We start from the raw sequence: 19,957 nt of genomic DNA on the forward strand, positions 1-19,957 counted from the left end.
TGGGTTCACACATCATACTAAACTGAAACCAGACAGGGCACATTGTGTCTTGGAAGTTGCATAAGCTTGGCTTGTGTTAATGTGTGCATATTTTTCTTCTTCCGTCCCCTCCCTTTTAATTTACATTCGTAACCCCCGTTTTCAGTACTGCAGAGAAATCTGACGTCCTTTGTAACATTCTACACGATGGCCCCAAACCTCATGAGATCTCTCAACTACCATGACATCTTGAATTATAGAGATAAGCTAGGGGCACCACTAAATGCCTCTGAAACACAATGGTGCCTGCAACCGCCACGTTGAATGTTCTAGTGCCTAGAGATGTGCCATAGCTTTTATTGCTAATCAACTCCTCCGTCCAACTTCCTAGACCATTATGGGGGGATGAAACCAAGATACAATGCGCAGAGGTTTTAATAGCTGTGCAAAATCACATTAACAATGAAAATACTGATTTGGGTTTTTTTTGTTCTGACTTCTTCTTACAGTATTTCTGGCTGTTTGTCCTCTCCCGAGGTTTGGTTGGCATCGGTGAAGCTAGTTACTCCACCATCGCTCCTACTATCATTGGAGATCTCTTCACCAAAAACACTCGGACACTTATGCTGTCGGTCTTTTACTTCGCAATCCCTCTGGGCAGGTATTTGCTTGTTTGTACATGTCCTTGCTAGATTTCATTTCTTGTCTGGGCTAATTCATTTCTTTTTCAAGATGTGAACCCTTCGTCTTCATCACACACTGCCCAGGTTCTTTAGACTCCTTTAGGTTAGCCCTGTTTGTCTGTGGCAGGAAAATTGAGGGAGGTTCCTGGCATTGCCTTAAGATTCAGAAAATGCAGTTAACCAGAAGCAGAGGATATTATATCTTTGGAAACGCTATTGACAGCTAGCTGGCTGGCTGAATATACTAACAGGGGATTCCATACAGAACGATTTTGCTATAGATTTTATTTGTGAGGTTAGCCATCCCTGAAAATTTTGTGTCTGGAGCCATTTTATGGTGCAGTGAAGCCCTAAATTGGTATGTTAATGCCAAACTAATTTGATATAATGAGACAGCAGGTAGCTTAGCCACTACTGTATTACAAAAGATGTGTAACCCAGAACACATGATATTTCTGTAAGTTTCCATGGGATATTCTTCTTCCCCACTGCCTTTTTTTTTTTTTTAATTATCTGGGTTTTTTAACTTTGAGTTTTTGTTATTTTTTGCTACTCTTCCATTTTTTTTATTATATTGTTGCATAAAGTTTCTTTTGTTGGTTTGCTGTTGGCTACCTTGAGCTCTCGGAAAGAAAGTATGAATGCACATATTTTACCTATATAGGTAGAAGATTCTACGATGTTAATGATATCTACTTTTTAGCAGATTTTTATATCCATTTTTTTCTATGCATAATGGATTTATGTCACTTCATTACTTGATAATGTACAAAGACCTAGGTCTTTGCAAATTGCATCCAAACTATGATAATGACTGTAGGGGAGCTACAGTTCAAATATTTGGAGGGGACAAGGTTGTTTCCGTAATGCTCAGCCATTCCTGCTGCTGGATTGGGATATAAGAACTTTATTTTGTCCAAATGAGTTAGTTTGCACAACAAAAGTGCTAGGCTGAACGGGATTGGTTGTCTGAAGGCTGTATGAATACAGGGCTGTTTTGATTTGTTAACCCAGATATAGAGGTTAAGCAATGCCATGTTAATTCAGCCCTAGTATTATATGACATTACCTCCTGTTATTTTTTTTTTCTAGATGTAGTTTACAATTTGTACTGTGTTAAATTGGAAGTCTGCCCATATTTTTTAGAGTTTCTCAACCTCACCAACTATAAGGTGTCTGGACTTCAACTCCCAGAATTCTTCAGCCAGCATGTTGGCTGGGGAATTCTGGGAATTGAAGTCCACACATCTTAAAGTTGTTGAGGTTGAGAAACACTGCTATATGGTAATTGTAGCTTTCTTACAGCCTACTTTTATGCAGTTTTGGATATGTATTTGGTATTATTCATTGCAGTGAAGTGACAAAGGCGTGAATAGGACCCACAGGATCCTCATGGGGAAGCAAGTGTTGTGATCTGAGTTTGGTGCGAAATTCTCCTCTCTGCCAGGCTCCATGTCTGCCTGAATGGGGAAACCTTTATGCTGCCCTACGGACAACTGTCCTTTGTAATGTTGACAGATGGGGAAAATGAAGGGCCAGGTATGACCCCTTGCATGGGACCATAGAGGGGGTCTGAGCTCAAATGAAGATCTGACCACCCTAATTAAAAAAAATCAGCTGGCTGCCTCCGCTACATGTTTTTCCATTTAGGCTTCCTTATCAGCAGGGCACATTCTTCTCACTTCTGGACAGGAGGAAATCTCCATCTTCACAATGCCTGACCCCAAGTTTGGCAAGGTTGGAGACAGGGTGGGCACGTGAGGCTCGCCACCAAATTCCAAACAGTAAGGCTGTTTCCTGTGGAGAAGCTCAGCCCTGTGTGTTTATTTCCATTAGGGAAAACCTTTCCCGTAATCAGCCGGTGACAAAATGTCTGCAGGAGGATGTATTTCTGCTTTTGCCTAGCATCCAGCTTGGAGACAAAGGCTTGAAAGCATTCAGTTTGCTCTTCAGGAATGGGTATATCTCTCTGCCTATCTCCTCCAGAAGACAGCATTGTTTTGTTTTCCTGAAGATTTCAAGGAAGCTTGACTGAGTTTTGGCTACTAACACTGGTTTCCCATCATATTTTAAAATAGCTGCCATTCCCGTTCCTGCAGTCTTGTACAGAGGCCTGCAGATTCAGAAGCCTGGAAAACATATTTTGCCTTTATGAGGTGGGCTGGCTGCAGAACCATGGAAAGCTGAGTTATTTCCCTAGAAATCTGGATTTCTCAGTAGACAGGGGTCTTTTTCCCCCTTTCAATCCACTCTTTTGCTGATCACAAGACACTTGCCTCCAAGGCATTCCTGTGGGAACCATGCAAGGTTTTACATATAAGATAAACATATAATTAATTAAATGAATTACATACTTAAATGTAAAATATAAGCTGGAAACTTACACTGTAAAAATATGTTGCCATATGTCCCGAGGAGTGCAGAGAAGAGTGAAAAGATGGTGAGGGGCTTGGAGGTTAAATTCTATGAAGAACAATGAAAAGAACTGGGTATGTTTAAGCTAGAGAAGAGAAGGCTAAGGGGAGACGTGATCATAGTTTTTCAATACTTGAAGGGCTGTTACGGGGAAGCAGGGTGGATTTATTCTCCATAGTACCTGAGCGGAGTGCAAGAACTAATGAGTGGAAGCTATACAGAAAGAGACTCAAAATAAAAAGTAATTTTATTTTGAAAGCTATTAAAGAGCGGGACAACCTGTCTCCTGCAGTTGTGGGTGTTCCATCACTGAAGGTTTTCAAACAAAGGTTGGACAACCATTGTTATGGGTTTTTTCCAAAGTCTCTTCCAACCCTACGAATCTTTAATTCTATGAATATAAGAAGAGCTCAGTAGATTAGACCAAAGTCCAAACAGAAGCAGACCAAACAGAGATCATCTAATTTCTGCTTGGAAATCCAGAAGCAAAGCATTAAGATAACACCTGTTCCTTACTACAGATATCAGCAGGCTTCTCAAGTATGTGCACCATAAAATAAAATCAACATGTTTTAAAAAAGGCCCAAAATCTCAGAGTGCTTAGCAGATGGTCTGAACTGAATAATTCCATAAGGATACCAAAAATGTCATCAGATTCCAGCCATTTTAAAAAATTACTTTTAATGTTTCAAAATTTAATTTGGGGATTGCATATACCATATATATGTGTTGTGAAAACCTTTGCACCTGAAACTATCCCATTAGCCTTGTCCTGCAGCAACTAATGCTTGGATATACATTCCCCTATAGCTGGGAGTTCTGACCAAACAAAATCTGTTTTTGTTCTGTTTTGTTTTTTGAGGCCATCTTTATGTTTTCAGCAGTTGGCAGCCAGGTTCCCAAGAATTCTGCGAACAAGGCATGAAGTCAATGTTATTCAAATTTCTAATATTTGTATTTGTATGAGAACTCCCTTTAAAAAACCGTCGATACAATGGCATGTGAAAATCCACCCCTTCTTTCCTTATTATGTACAGTAATTAAAACACTAACTGCTATTTGCACTACTTAAAAAGAAGCTCGAGGTTTGGATGTTTAGGCTGGCAAAACCTGAACCTTAACCAGTGTAAGGATTTAAATAAAATCTGTGGTGAAAAAAACTCATCTAGTGGTCATTTGGATTTTTGCAGCACTGCCAGAGTTCATCAGCATCTTCTGAACGTGTACCAAAATACGTTCAACTGTCATGGGATTTCGCCTTCTTTAGATTTTTTCCATAAATATCTTTTTTTTCTAGGTTTCACCTTTTTTATGTGTGGAAAGTGCTATTTTGGGTACCTAAGTATTGGCACCCCCACCTGAACATTGGAAATAGATGTGGAAACTAGAAGAAGAACAAATGTAGAAAAATGAAAGGTTGAAAGGGTAGAAATATTCCCGGCCCACTAGAACGGATGGTTCTTTTAAATTCTTTGACTTTTTTTTTAGATTTTTTTTTAGATTTTTTTATCCTGCCTTTATTATTTTTATAAATAACTCAAGGCAGTAAACATACCTAATACTCCTTCCTCCTCCTATTTTCCCCACAACAACTCTGTGAGGTGAGTTGGGCTGAGAGAGGGTGATTGGCCCAAAGTCACCCAGCCAGGTTTTCATGCCTAAGGTGGGACTAGAACTCACCATCTCCTGCTTTCTAGCCTGCTGCCTTCACCACTAGACAACTGATTCTGTGGCCAGGTTTACATATTAATAAGGCAAATATTTCAGCATAGCATGTTGTCTGAACCCAGCTATTGTAGTACGGGATCCATAATTTACAGTATGGGTAAACAACATAAGGATTCAATCTGCCCCCAGATACTTCCCTTTGTGTCCACCATATTTCTTGTCCTAAGATATTACAGGACATTCAGGAGAGCTAATTTATCTTCTGGCTAATGGGTACCTTGTGGCTGGTCATGCCCACCATGGGAGCCGTTTTGTGAACTGGCACATATTCCATGTTATGAGAATGCCCACAATGTATTTTCAAAATGTTGTATATACCTTGCTCAAAAAGATTGTTTAGCCCTGAATTACAGCTTAGCATGTCATGTTTATGAAGCTTATTCTGGTTCATTCAATAAACTGTACTTAATAAAAAAGTTTTAAAGCCTAGATATCATAGTCCTCTCCTACATGTACTAAGAAAGACAAAAGACTGGATAGCTACTGCTTACCTGCATTACAGTGTTTTGTATCAACTTAGCTAGCCAGACTTCCCAAAATGAATCCTGGGAGTTACAGTAGAGTACAGAGAAGATGCCGAAAGGTTTCGTTATAGATCTGTAGGAAAGGTCCACTAAAGCCCTCTTAGTGTTTCAATCCACTGGAGTCTTCATACAAAAGAAAAGTGTATTAAAATTGAAAAACTGCCTTTATGAACCAAACATAACATATTTTTAATGAGGTCACTAGGATTCAGGCTTCTGCCTATGATGCAGTGTTGGGCTTGTGTGGATTTTTGTGATTCCAAAAATGCAATGTGTGTGTGTATGTGTGTATAACTTGGGAGAGTGTGGAAATCTCTTACATTAGAAAAAAGAGGGTTGAGTAATATTATTATTGGGTTGGCTACACTTAAAATGTTTCATGAGTAATAATAGGAGCATCAAGGTAGCATCAAAATTAAGTGTTTTCTGCATCTCTTTACAGCTATCTAATGGTCACCCAAGATCTGGGTAGTCCCTAGAGTAATGTCTTACAAGGACATGTTTGTTTCTTGATTTGTTAACTGTGGTAAAACGAATACATCTGGAACCACTGGGAAATCAGGTTGGCTCAAAACCTGATTAAATACAAGAAGTCATGTTTTGTTTTCTCCTATTTGATTTTATCTTAATTTTTTAAAATTTCTTTTTGTTTTCTAGTGGCTTAGGATATATCACTGGATCAAGTGTCAAGCAAGTAGCTGGGGATTGGCACTGGGCCTTGCGGGTGAGTAGTGAGTAGGCCTATCCTATCTGCATTGCAGAAATCTAAATCACCACAGGATGGCAGCAAAGAGAGACAGGACATTCCAACTCTTGGCTGTTGTCTAGTGATTGTCCAATTTCTGTAGCCTGGGTATTGTAGCTCTAGTAAAGAGCTCCTGTTTAGATTTAACACATTTGTGTAGAAAACTTGAATAAATATCCATACCTCTTTCTCCTTGATTAAAGCGTAATTTATAATTCAGCGGAATTAGATTGCAACACAATGGTATGATGTATACTTGATGTACCTGATATCTGATGTATTAAGCCCTGTTGTGGTTTGTTTGGCTTTAACTTAACATGTTCTGCAAACCCAGCCATTGCAATTTGTAAATTGTAGTGTTTGGCTTAGCACATTGTGCGAATACAGCAAATTGCAGCTTATTCATTCAGCCATAGGTAAAAAACCCATGGCTTACAATGTGGAGTGCTGCTTGTGGAGAGAAGATTTGATGGAAATGGAATCTTACTCTCTTGCTTTATATTATTTTGGACATATATTTTGCAGTTGGGCGTGGCTGATAATAGAGGTTAATTGTGCTACAATTAGATGTGGGTTAGGAAATATAAGTTAGTTAATTTGTGAGTTTTGCTTACTGCCTGTTTTCTTCCATACATATTTATTAGTCCTTCAAAAAATCCCAGAAGTTTTGCATGATACAAATGTAGGATCTGGACAACTTTCCTGTGACCAGAGGCTGCCCTTTTAATTGTTCTCTGTGGGTAGCCAGGCTTATATTATAATGCCACCAGTGCAGGTGAGGCCAACATCTGAGCCCACCATTTTTCTTTCTGAGATGCACGATGGGGCTGAAGTAGATGGGAACTCTGTAGCCCCCAAATGACTCCTTTGGGCTCAGTTAATGTGGCTGTGGATTGTCTATAATCAGATCCACAAGTGAAGAGACTGGAGTGGGTTATTAGCTGGCTGAGTTAAAGGTTGTGCCCACTGGGCCACTATGTTCCAGAGGTATATTCAGAGGTATTTGCAGAGGTCTATGTGGGGGGATGATGAGAGCCAAAGATCAGAAGTGGCAGAAACAGGACAATGACAATTTCCTGACTTTCTGCATTCTGCTAATCAAGATGTTGTTCCTAGCGATCCATTCCTGCTCTGCTCCAGTTTCCTTCTCTCCAACCAGGATCCCCAAGATCCCTGAGCTTGTTCAGCTCTCTTTGAGTTCTTCAGCATTTCTTTCCTTCAGGGTTTTTTCCATCCCCCCAATTTTGGCAAACCTCAAGATTCCTCTAAGCTTGCCAATCATCTCCCTTTTCTTTATGGGTATTATTCTGGCTGCATAAATGTGGGCACTCATAAACTGAACCTCAGAAGTAGAAAGAATTACAGTGAAGTGCTAGTACCCTATAATGGCAGTCATGACTGTACCATTATTAAATAGTCCTTCTACAAAGATCTGGTTTAATTTAAATGCAATCCCTGCCCATCCACCTCCCCGCACCCAAAGAAATGTCAGAGAGAAGGACTCCATTTTATCCAGTTATGTATTAAACTTGGCCTAAAATTGAAACAGCCAAGTTGAAACCCTGTATGGTGTATTTTTTGCCATTTCACACTGACATCTCCGCCTCTCCTCTCTTCTATCTCCTCCCCTCTTTGTTGGAACGCATACAAAATCTGTTATATAATTTAAGACACTTCTGATTTATGCCAGTTTATTGTTGGGGTAGCAAAAGAAAGGTGGCCTCAGTCCACTGTTCTTAATTTTCCTTATTATTAAGCATCAAGGAATTTTTTTCTGGTTGGGGGCGCAGGAGAGAGGGGAACACTTTGTCTCACTTTGCATTTCTTTTCCTGCACCGAGCCGTTCTTATTTCCTTCTGTTTTATCCCCTCGGGGACCTTGATAAATGTGCTGGGAAGACTAGCACACAATGCACGCAGCAGACACAAAAAATGGCTTGGATGGAAAAATAGCCAAGAGGAAATAAGACGGCAAAACTGCTTCCTGCCCTTTGACCCTGCTTGGATTCTGGCCATCAGAGAGGTGATCTCTGTTTTCTTGTCACTGGCAATTTGTGGAGGCGGAATCTCAGAGATAGTGCCATTTGGAGGCGTTGATCCCTGGTTTGGAATAAGCATCACTATGCAGGTTAATTAGATCTGTTTTGTAGATGATACAGTATTTACATGGCATTTTCAAGTGCTGAGAGGACATTGCTTGCATGATTGAGGTGGGTGTTGGGTTTTTTTACATCAGCATTATAAATTGTGCCAGCATAATTATCTTTCATATGGTTCACGTTGTAGATTATGAGTGGGAGGGAAGGGGAGGAACACTTAAGGTTGCAAGTGAATTCATGAAAGAAGTAAGATCCAAACTATTGATATCCTGATTTTTCTTTTTAGCAAAGAATGGAATGAGTTTCTCCCAGATATTTTATGTTGTTCGTTATCATACATATAGTGCATTCATTCATTATTTCCTAACAAATTGAACAGCCTTACAGGTAGTCCTTATTTAGTGACTGTCTCGTTTAGCGACCATTCGCAGTTACAGTGGTGATGAAAAAGTAACTTTGCAAACAATCCTCGCATTTACAACCTTCGCAGATCTTTAAAGCAAAGGAAAGCTGAAGTAAGATCGTAAGCATAGTCGCAGTTTTACTTGGCGATCGCTTCGCTTACTGACCAAGTTGCCAGTCTCAGTTGTGGTCACTAAATAAGGACTACCTGCATGCTGCTGGCTTTGCTGTTGGGATATACTGGGTCAATACAGTTCCCTAATTTTGGGTGGTGGTGGGGGACCTCCTTGGGAACCTGACTATGCTTTATGGATCTCTTATGAGCTTGGAAAAATGCAATTGAAGGGGGACTTGATGGAGTTGTATATGACATGGAGAAAGTGGACAGGGAGATTTTTTTCCAAACTTCTCATTCAATACACCGAGACAAGCTGACTGGAAGATTCAGGGTTATTTCCAGGCTAGGAATAAAATGCCTTAAATATCATTTGCAGGAGAGGGGTATGTCTTCATCTCATGCTAGTGATCACCCCGAACCATCTCGTTGGCTACTCAGAGACAGAAGTCTGGACTGAGATGGTGTTTAGTTTGATCCAGTGGAGCTGTTCTTATGAAAGCCCCCCACCCTCCAGAACAGCTATACTCACTGACATATCCTGTTTTACTTTAGGCTGGGCCCCAGGAGTAACCACAAATATACCTGCTCGACATCCGCAAATTAAATTCAGTCAAGCAAAAATATTTTGCTGGACTGCCTCACTCAGTGTTGTCCAAACTTGGCCACTTTAAGATGAGTGGACTTCAACTCCCAGAATTCCCCAGCCAGCCATGCTGGCTGGGGAATTCTGGGACTTGAAGTCCACTCATCTTAAAGTGGCCAAGTTTGGACAACACTGGCCTAACTGGTTCTGATTAACCTGGAATCAAAACTTTACCTCCGTAAATTCACTTGTAGTACAAGGAGTTGTAAAAGTGGCTGTTTTTAAAACGATTTGATTGCATAGGTAACCCCCTCCTTTCCAGTCTTTTAAATAAATAAATATTTATTTGCGTGGAGATGAATAATTTGCCCTCCAGACTTTTCAGACCTCAGTTCTGAAGATTCAGCCCAGCCCTTCCAGTCTTTTCTTTGCAATGACAAGGATTAGGAATTTCTTAATTTTATAAGAAAAACTAGAGGAGGTGAATCAGAGGGGTGGATTTCTGCTCTGCCCTAGGAATCCTCTCCTTTGTCTTGATTTTTGATGTCAGGTCATTTGCTTTGGGCTATACTCTTAGCTGTTTTTTTCACTCTTCTCTTCCAGGTTTCTCCACTTTTAGGCATGATCACGGGGACGCTGATCTTAATATTTGTACCGGCTGCTAAGAGAGGCAATGCTGAGCAACTGGGGGCCCAGCTGAAGGCCCGGAGCTCCTGGCTGAGGGACATGAAGGCCTTGATAAGAAAGTAAGGCAACCCTGCTTGGTTAAGCTTGGTTTTTAATTTTTCTGTGTTAGAAACCGGTTAACTTCAGATACTTCACTGGAGCAAAGGCAGGCAACTGAGACTAACATTTTTTAAAACTGCCACAGTGCTCCACTTCTCCAGCTTCTTTTTCCAAACATCTGCTTGTTTTTCATGAAGCGACTGATGACAGTGACTGTTTAATGTAATTTCAACACCACTCGTGCTAAGTGTGGTATATATTAGAGAAATGATAACAGTTCCTCCCTAGAGGACTTTCAACTGCTTTGCACCATCATCTTAAACTGGCATCGTTTTTCCCCCTTTCAACGTGGAGCTGCAGTTCTGTGGTGGAAATTATAGATCTCAAACTTTGCTGAGAGTTTTTGGGTTTGTTTGCAAACTACTGTGTGAGTGAGAGCGATCAGATATTTCCTGGAGCAGATCTCCTCCTTTCTTCTACTCTGTCAGGGGGACTCCCTTCATTTACTCACCCACAACCCCCTTTGTCTCCAGTCGCAGCTACGTGTTCTCCTCCCTGGCAACCTCCGCTGTTTCCTTTGCCACGGGGGCTTTGGGGATGTGGATCCCTCTTTACCTGCATCGGGCCCAGGTTGTTCAAAAAACAGCAGAGATTTGCACTTCACAGCCCTGTGGGACCAAAGACAGGTGAGGTTTTGTTCTGTGTTCTTGTCCACCTATAAGCGTCAGCTCTTTTAGCTGCTGGCATTCTTGCCTTTGCAAGCCATGATGCGTCGGGCACCAGAAAACCCACTCTCTTTCGGATACAAGAGATTTCCCCAGAACAGGTTCACTATTGTTGGCTGTATTTGCTTTATGGTATAGCAGATGCTGATCTAAACCTCCAAAGGAAGAGTGGGCAGTACACATTTTAAATGAATAAATGGAATTGCTGTGTTCAGAGACAGCAAGCACGAACACGCCAGGAGCTTGAGTGCTTCCTAGTGGACAGGCCTGGCTAGCCACAGATAGTCAGAAACTGAGCCTCCCTGCTTAGTTGCAGTTCATCTGAAGATACCATAGTCTGGGAGTGAAACAAAAGGAGAGGTAGTACTCGTTTAGCAACTACATTTGGGACCAGCAACTCAGTTGTTAAGAGAAGTGGTTGCTAAGTGAAACATCATTATTTTATTATTTTAGTTCAGCTTTCCTTTACTTTACAGACCTGTGAAGGTCGTAAATACAAGGACTGGTTGCAGTGTTGCTTTTTCATTGCTGTCATAACTGCGAACGGTCACTAAATGAGTCAGTCACTAAACGAGGACTACCTGTATTGTTTGCAGCTCAGGCTGTTCTTTTTGGCTTTCTAGAGACATCCAGTTTTGGATAGAAGAGTCTTGGTTTAACAAATATTTAATACAATTCTCAAGGCTTTTTATAGATTCTTTAAAAAAAAAAAAACAAGCAGGAATGCTTATTGCAAAAATTTATTAGAAGCTCATTTTAAAACAGATTATGCAGTTACAAAAATTAGAAGAGAATATATATAGCTCAGGGTTGAACTGTGGAGTCCTTGGGATTCTCTGAGCCTGGTTGGTCACTGAAGATGTTATATAGCCAGGTAATGGAACACTTGCAGGAAAACAACCAAGCTCAGAGAACCCCAAGGACTCCACGTTACAAAAATTACAATAAATCTCAAGATTCTCTCTATCATGATGGTTAGGAACATCCAAACCTTTTCCATCAAATAACTGAATTAAGGGGCTGCTGGAACATCCCGTGTTTTTACATTCTTAAGGCTATCAACTGGTGTCCCTCCTGAGGTTGCAGCCACCAAGGCCCATTTGAAGGGTGCTACTTTTACTGGGGTCCGTTTAAGCACTGCATGGACGTGGGCCTTTTATTTCTTCTTGGAGCCATGACAATGTTTGAGTCCTGAGAGGAGAGTAAAGGCAGAACTTTATTTTTTAAATTCTGTCTGCTCGTATCACTCTGTACCTTTGCTGCTTTTGTTGTCTTAATTGTCACAACTACCCTGAGAGGCAGGGATTCGTATTTTGTTTAATGATAGGAAAAATGAAGGAAGCTCAAGGAGTAAATGATTTAATTAAGAACAGTTGAATGGGGGCATGGCGTGGCAAAGGCTAGCTTGCCCAGAGATACTGTAGGGTTTAAATGAACTCCTTAAATGTACATGTTTTTAGTTTTCCATTTATTGCCTCAACAAAAAACCTCAGATCTGAATGATAAAAGAACCTAGAATTCCTAGGAAACGTGAAGATCCTCAGAGCCTACATTTTTTGTTTTCTGGTTTCTTTTTCGGGGGTTTTATCCATCAATTTCCAGGTAGCACCTCTTACTCATTGCCTTGTTTTGCTAATTTAACCCCCCACATGCCTCTCACCTGCTGCCTTGTGTATAAAAATAAGTCCACATAAATGAGAAAGGTTTTTATTTCTGGAATCGCTCTGTGTCCTTAGCTTGATCTTTGGAGCCATCACTTGCTTCACTGGATTTCTGGGTGTGATCACTGGGGCTGGAGCTACCAAGTGGTGCCGGGTGAAAACACAGAGAGCGGATCCTCTCGTCTGCGCCGTCGGGATGCTGGGATCGGCCATCTTCACCTCCTTGATTTTCGTTGCGGCCAAGAACAGCATTGTGGGAGCCTATGTATGTGTTCAGACTGGGAAGGGGAGGCTGAAGTGGGTTTCTCTTCCTTTATTCAGCTACCTCTTCAGCCACTTAATGCTGCTTTTCGGTTAGAGCAGTGTTTCTCAACCTTGGCAGCTTTAAGCTGTGTGGACTTCAACTCCCAGAATTCCCCAGCCAGCTTGCTGGCTGGGGAGTTCTGGGAGTTGAAGTCCACACAGCTTAAAGATGCCAAGGTTGAGAAACACTGGATTAGAGGAAGGGGCTCTCAGACAGGAAGGCCTAATTGTAGCCTGTCCCTTTACTAGGTCACCTATTTTCCTGGCAATATAAAGACCTGGGGGAAAACAGGGGGATGGGGAGATTACTTTTATATTTTTGCATTTTTCCCCAAGTAATTTACTTGGGAGCAGGGAGGGAAGAATGGGGAAGAAGCAGTTATTTTTTTATTTTTTTCCCCAGGCCTTAACAACTCTTGTTTTTCACGTTGCAAGTTCTTGTTGATACATTTCTTCCCACTATGGCCTAGAAGGACAAAGGAGAGGCTGATGCTTCCCCCTTTTCAGGAGCAGGCAATGCGCTGCCCTCCAGATGTTTTAAATCTCTGGAAGTGTGAATTCAGAATATCTGGAGAACCCCAGGTTCCTTTCCCTGCCCTTACAATAGCAGAGAGAGGGTAAAGGGCAGTGCCAAATATTGGGAGGGGGCAATGAGGGAAGTTGGCATGGAGCCTCCACACTTGAAAACGGACCTTAGCTGGTGCTTTAATATACTAACTGGTGACCTTGCATCTATTCCAATGTATTAAATTCCATTGATATATTATTAAGGCAGTTCTTTGAATGCTGATCCTTCTGTAGTCAAAACAGCCCTGCCAGTAGCAGAATTAGCACCTCTGCATGGTTTTTGGAAGTACACACAGACACGACAACTGTTAAAAGTGACATAAAACATAACTGTTTTAAGGGCTCTGAGTGCTTCTAGGGCAGTGTTTCTCAATTCCCTTGCTGGCTAGGGAATTCTGGGAGTTGAAGTCCACACATCTTAAAGCTGCCAAGGTTGAGAAACACTGTTCTAGGTGTTCAAAATTATCACTTTGCATTTCGAGTTCAAGACAGTTTGAAATTAAAATGTTTGGGACAGCTTTAGCTGCGACCAGAACGAGTCCCTCCTTTGCATCAGCCTACATATTTAACATCCTCCTGAACAAGGCAGATTCCCTTTCAGTACTTGATGGAGATTTTTTTTATGAGCCTCACTCTGCAGCTAATGTTTGTATTTATGTCCATGTTTATACTGGTAGAATGATCGTTAGCTATCTTAAGAATTTAAGGAAGTATATAAATGCTATAAATCAGGCAGAACATATGGCCTTGCAAATGTTGCTGGGTTCTAACTCACTTTATCCCAGCCATAAGCCATATTCAGTAACATCTGGAAGATCATAAGTTCCCTGTGCCTGCTATAAATAAATTTCTCACCATAGTTGACCTCTACCTTTCTTGAAATATACAGAATTCTTACCAGCTTCTAACCTCCTCCTATGAGAAATATAAACATTTTATAAGTTATTTCTTTAATAAAGATTTTCCTAATCACAAGTAGGAAAAGAAATCCATTCCTGTCTTCCCCACCACCTGATTGTAAGGTTCAGTGGATGCTAGCAGTAAATTGTCATGCATTCAGTTACATTGGGGGTACTGTATTTAAAACAGAACACCAAACTCTGGGATGTTTCTCAAACTTGCATGAGTAAATTGTGTATGTCTAATATTTCAACAACAGGTCTGCATTTTTATTGGTGAGACCCTTTTGTTTTCAAACTGGGCCATCACAGCTGACATACTTATGGTAAGTTCATATGGATGTGTACTTGCATTTCATTTACTATATGTATCTTTTGCAAATCAGACAACTATTGCTGGACTCAAAGACTAAGATTGAACTATGTGCTTAACATTTATTAAATTAATGCATTTCCTTAGTTATTAGATTAAAGATTAATCTAATTAAAGGTAACCAAATTTAGTTGCTGGGCAAGTACAGCTGCTAGATCTTTAACTGGCCTGATTAAATGTGTTTGCTCCTCCTCAGGTTCTCTAGAAAGAGGCTCTGCACTTTAAATAACTTCTATTTAGTCTTACTGTTTTCTCACTCTTCACTCTCAACTCCTCAGGTCCTTTCTCTTTCTCCATCCATCCACACACACTTGTTCTGCTTCTTCATTTGGAGAGCTCTCTCCTTCTTTAAACACTTGATGGAGATTCCATCCCCAGCTTTCTAGAGACCATCTCCCATCTTTCACTTCCAATTACAAATCTTCCCAACAAAGGCATAGTTTTGCTCCCCATTAAAGCAGTATATCTACCCTATATATTTAATGTTGTGTAGATGTAGCAAAGAGGAGTCACAGCAGGTGGTGTGACTGGCTGTTCTCAGAAAGTTAAGGAGGGTCGGCCCTAGTTAGTACTTGGAACTGAAGACTACCAGAAAATCCCAAGGCTATGGAAGTTGAGCTTTATTCATGGAAGTTTAGCAGAGAAAAGCAGGTCGCCATTTTGGTTTTGGAGACCTCTTGGCTGCCTTCCTTTCTCCTTCCTCTGGAATTTGATATTGGTCCTAGAACTCCAGGCCCAATCTATGTGACATTCTTGAATGGCCTTTGCCTCTGGCCATTTCCATAGGATGTGGGCATCAAGAACAACAGTGGTTTAGAGATGCCTCATGCGATGCTATGAATAGCCTTGCTTGTTCTTTGTGGTGGGAAGAGGACATCAGTGGGAAAACCAGAGCTTTTTCCAGGCCTCTACTTAAGGTATGTTTGGCCAAGCAGCCATATCCATCTTTCCTCACACTTCCTGAGCCATATGCATCACTTAGCACAAAATAGCCAGGGTGATCCCACACTTTTACTTGGCCCTGGCTTAGCCAACCTCTGTCCTTCTTTGGGCAGCAATATCTGGCCAACTTCCATAGTCAAGGTTTGGTTTCAGTTTGTTTTATTATTCAAAATGCCAATCCACTTTTGTAACTGACTATATCTGCTTCTTCTGCCCTATGAACAGCTATTCTTGGTTGATTAAAACAACCAGTGTAGCTCACAGTACTGATCTCCTGATTTGTTCCTAATTCATGTAGTTTGAGAGTCCTGAACTGGGCTGCAGTTTAGTTCCAGGTTAAAAAAGGTTCTAACTGAGCCTTCTCCTGACCAGTTGCTCTCCAGCTCTGTTGGACTACAGTATCCACCTCCTGCAGACACCACATCCAATTGTGTGTGTGTATAAAAATAAAAATAAAAAAATCCTCTCTCACCCTTATGAGTGATATGTGTCTTCCTCAATCTGGGGTCCTCTACCAGAGGCCTGGGAGTTCAAGGGTTCTGCGCAGTACCTTAGCTGTTCCTAGCACTGCACTCTTCTGGACAGAGAGCTCTGATGTGGTTCCTGGGATCTGTTGGAGCCCCTCTCCCAGCTTAGGAGCCCCAGGTGCTCCTATCACCACTGGGACCACTTTGGCCTTGACTTTCCACATCCTCTCTAGTTCCTCCTTCAGGGCCTGGTGTGTGTATGTATGTATGTATGTATGTATGTATGTATATAGTCCCTTTGAGTCAGTCTTGACTACCGACAATTGCCCGGACAAGTCCCTGCAGTTTTCTTGGCAGAACTTTCAGAAAGCTTGCCATTGCCTTTTTCCTATGGCTGAGAAAGAGTGACTGACCGAAAATCACCCAGCTGGCTTCTGTCCCTAAGTCAGGACTAGAACTCATGGTCTCCCCTTCTAGTCTATTGCCTTAACCACTACACCAAACTGGCTGTCATGGTGATGTTTCCTGTAGTTTATATCTGGATAGGGTTAGGCTGGGAAAGGAAAGATTGTTCTGACTGACTAAATGCTATAACCTTTTCACCTTTTATCTCTCTCCTTGCTTTCTGCATCCCATTTCAGTATGTGGTTATTCCTACACGCCGAGCAACAGCAGTAGCTTTGCAGAGCTTCACCTCGCACCTTTTGGGAGATGCTGGAAGTCCCTACCTGGTTGGATTTGTAAGTATAGTCTTAGCACACCTGAATGAAGAATATGCTAAGAATCTGGGTTTTTGTTTTTGGGATGACAGTTCTCCCCAGCTTTACACACAGCTTCACAGAATGCACTTAATCTGGTTACTCAGTGAATCCATTTTCTGAGTTCATACAATACATTGGGATATAAGCTACCCTAACCGCCTGGTTTTGTACAACATAAGGCCATCCCAAAAAAAAAAAAAAAAGTATAATTGACGAAATCTGAAAGAGGCATAGGAATAATGTAGTACTGGCACAGCACAATTTCCTGCTTCCTCAGATCCACAATTTGAGATGTCTTTCTGATTGCTGTTGTGGTTTTGAATCAAAAATGATTTATTGTAGTTTCTTCAATTCCCTTTCATCTTCATGGGACAATATACTAATGCATTTGGAAAATTAACCCTGCCAGTATAAATAAACATGATGTTACATATCAACCAGAAGCAGTTCAGAATTACACACAAACATATGTGTGTTACATATACATATGTTTACAGGACACTCAAAATGTCTTGACGAACAAAATTTTTGGTGCTGCAGACATTTTTGGGAGGGAGGATGTTCCAAAATCATGATGCTAGCACAGACAAGATGCTGCCTTTTGCAGATAACTAGAAAGCCTCCCCAAAGCGATAAGGGGTGAGCAGGGCGTTCTTTAACATAATCTTTCTAACACATGAGCTTCTCCCTCTCCTGCATTAGTCAAATAAGGTGGAAACATTCTGAAGTTGCAGAACTGACATCTCCACTTCACACTTCAAGATAGTTACTACTAGATAGGGAGATAGTTACTCAGAAGACTCCTCTGTGTTAAGCATTCTAGTTTTGGTTCACACAGTTAGCCAGGATAGTTCTAGAAAACAAGCACATGCACACACACGTGCGCCAAACAGGGTGCCAGCTTGGGACCACAGAGCATGTAGTTTCCCTCGGCTCCTCCAATCATTAAAGGGAACATATGCTGTTTATTTTATGTATTTATATTTCAAATTTAGTCACCACCCATCTCACTCAGCAAGCGACTCTCGGTTTACAATAAATAAGAGTAAAAACCAGTTAAAATACAATAAAAACAGTAATAAAAAATACATAATATAATCCAAGGGATAGATGGTATAAATAAACTATCGACCTCCAGAAGCGTCTTCAGGGTGCTAACCACTCCCAGGGTTGGTTACCCCTGCTCAAGCCCCATGTGAGCTGGCAGAGCCAGGTCTTCACCCCTTTCCAGAAGGCCATATTATTTAGCCATCTAGCCCAGACTGACTATTGTGATCTGGGATTTTCCCAACTCTACCTGGAGTTGGCATAGTTTGAACCTGAAGCAAAATGGGTGCTCCACCATAACTTCACCCCAGTTTTAGGATGAAGGATCTGTGTCCAGGGGGATTGCCCAGCAAATGAATTCCTGGATGCTTGAGTTGGGCTCTCAGATGTTTAGGCTGAACCCAGGAAACTGCCTTATACATTATCAGGTAATGGATTCCTCCAGCTGGTAGTGCCAAAACTGAGAAATGTCAGCTCTATGAAGTTTCAGGTAGAGAAGTCTCCCTTGGTTTGTAGATCCTTTAATAGGAGGTGGCAGAGTTGGCACCTGGAATTTTTGCACCTGGGAAAAATGGGTGGTTTGTCTCTGAACAAGGGTTCCCTTCATCCTCTTATCCCTGGAGGATCTCGTCTGGGGGTTGCAGCCATTTGTGGAGAGGTGCTCAGCAAGAAGAGAAAAGCATAACAATGGGAAATCCTGCCTAACAGTAATGGGAGGAGCCAGCCAGTTAGCTGTAAGAATTTTAGGATTTGTTTTTCCATTCAAAGCTGAGCACGTCTCGCAAATCTTGTCAAGGAAGCAGTTAGTTCTCCCCCCATCCCCATCTCAAATAAACTATGTTGGTGACAAACAGAACATCCGTGAATATGATCACCTCTGCCTGTCCTTTCTCTCTCCTCCACCCCCCTTTTCCCTTCTAGATCTCGGATGTGATACGGCAGAGCACAAAGGAATCTCCGCTCTGGGAATTCCTCAGTTTAGGCTACGCGCTCATGCTGTGCCCCTTTGTTGTGGTCCTGGGGGGGATGTTTTTCCTGGCGACAGCCCTCTTCTTCCTAAGCGACAGAGCCAAAGCCGAGCAACAGTGAGTATCTGCCTGCCAATGGTGTGGGAAAGGGAAATCAACATGTGCTACATCTTTAAAAAGGGCGTTGCCATTTACCATCTTGGCACCGGTATCCAGTTTAACCAAGGAGAAGAGGCATTCTCAGAGCATGGTGCACTTCCAATGTGAACCAGTTTCAAACTGTTTCAAGCTCCTGTTTGAGAAGTTGAGGATGTGAGACCATGTGCTTCCAGGCACCAGTGGTCTCTAATAATGAAAGAGTTGTGCCTTCGCAAAGTTATAGTTTCCAGGTTTGGTGGTAGATCAGTCTTTTGGGGACTACTGTGGGGGCCTTTCCATCATTCCGTTACTTTCTCTCCTTATCCATCCACATTATCTAGAAGAAGGAAAACTATAACTCCTTCTTTCTCCTTACTCTTCTTACTGCTTTGTTGCTCCTGATAGTCCATATGGATTTTTTGGTAGCACTACTACAGTGCTTTACTGTTGTCTCCTTCCCACTCTTGTAAGGGTTTGTAGGGGACAGCCAGAAACTTGAGTTGCATTTGAAAGCCTGTCAGGAGCCAGTGCAGTTCAGAGAGTAATGTTGTTACATAGGTGAATCGAGGTGTACTGTTTCTACCCATGCTGTTGTATTCTGGATCATTTGTAGCTTCTGGATGGTCTTCAAGGGCAACGCCATGAGTGACTGTGAGCAGGGCCTCCCAATCCAGAAATTAGCATAACTGATGCTTCTTCTTTTCTTATATAATATATTTACTGTCATAGTTCCCCTGTCAGGAGGTTGACACCAGTGGGCAATTTCCAAAGTCTGCCTAGGTGCATGGGCTCCATTCCCAGCTCTCAGATCCTACAGACTCTGCTTTTCTTCCCCATTGCTGCCAGTGGCTATTTACCTACTTTCTTGAACTCTGAAAAAAAGAAATAAGATGGAGCAGCATTCTCTATAGGTTGAGCCCATGGCAATAGGAGATGCCATCAGTGGGACAGTGGTAACAGAAAGAGAATGCTATTGAAAGACACTGAAGATATGTTCTCCAAGCAGACTGCCCATCTGATGCTACTTAAGGACTAGAGACAATTTATCTCTGTGAAAGGACTAAGTAACATTCATTTTCCTTGACAAGGCCATCCCAGGATGTCT

The 19,957-nt window shown here is 41.6% G+C and overlaps 1 protein-coding gene across 1 annotated transcript in view; it reads left to right on the forward strand.

Annotated features, from left to right (window-relative positions):
- The window catches only part of SPNS2 (SPNS lysolipid transporter 2, sphingosine-1-phosphate), a 113,547-nt gene that overhangs the window by 75,767 nt on the left and 17,823 nt on the right, over positions 1–19,957 (forward strand). The window contains exons 4-11 of the mRNA XM_088152286.1: positions 489–640; positions 5,987–6,053; positions 9,879–10,021; positions 10,535–10,687; positions 12,463–12,652; positions 14,417–14,482; positions 16,580–16,678; positions 18,668–18,831. Of these exons, the coding sequence (XP_088008412.1) occupies positions 489–640; positions 5,987–6,053; positions 9,879–10,021; positions 10,535–10,687; positions 12,463–12,652; positions 14,417–14,482; positions 16,580–16,678; positions 18,668–18,831 (1,034 nt within the window). The remainder of the gene's footprint in view (positions 1–488; positions 641–5,986; positions 6,054–9,878; positions 10,022–10,534; positions 10,688–12,462; positions 12,653–14,416; positions 14,483–16,579; positions 16,679–18,667; positions 18,832–19,957) is intronic.

This window comes from Python bivittatus, unplaced genomic scaffold (assembly GCF_059951505.1).
Source record: "Python bivittatus isolate LINGU-HERP-01145 unplaced genomic scaffold, Pbiv_v1 ctg000690_np1212, whole genome shotgun sequence".
Taxonomy (NCBI): domain Eukaryota; kingdom Metazoa; phylum Chordata; class Lepidosauria; order Squamata; family Pythonidae; genus Python; species Python bivittatus.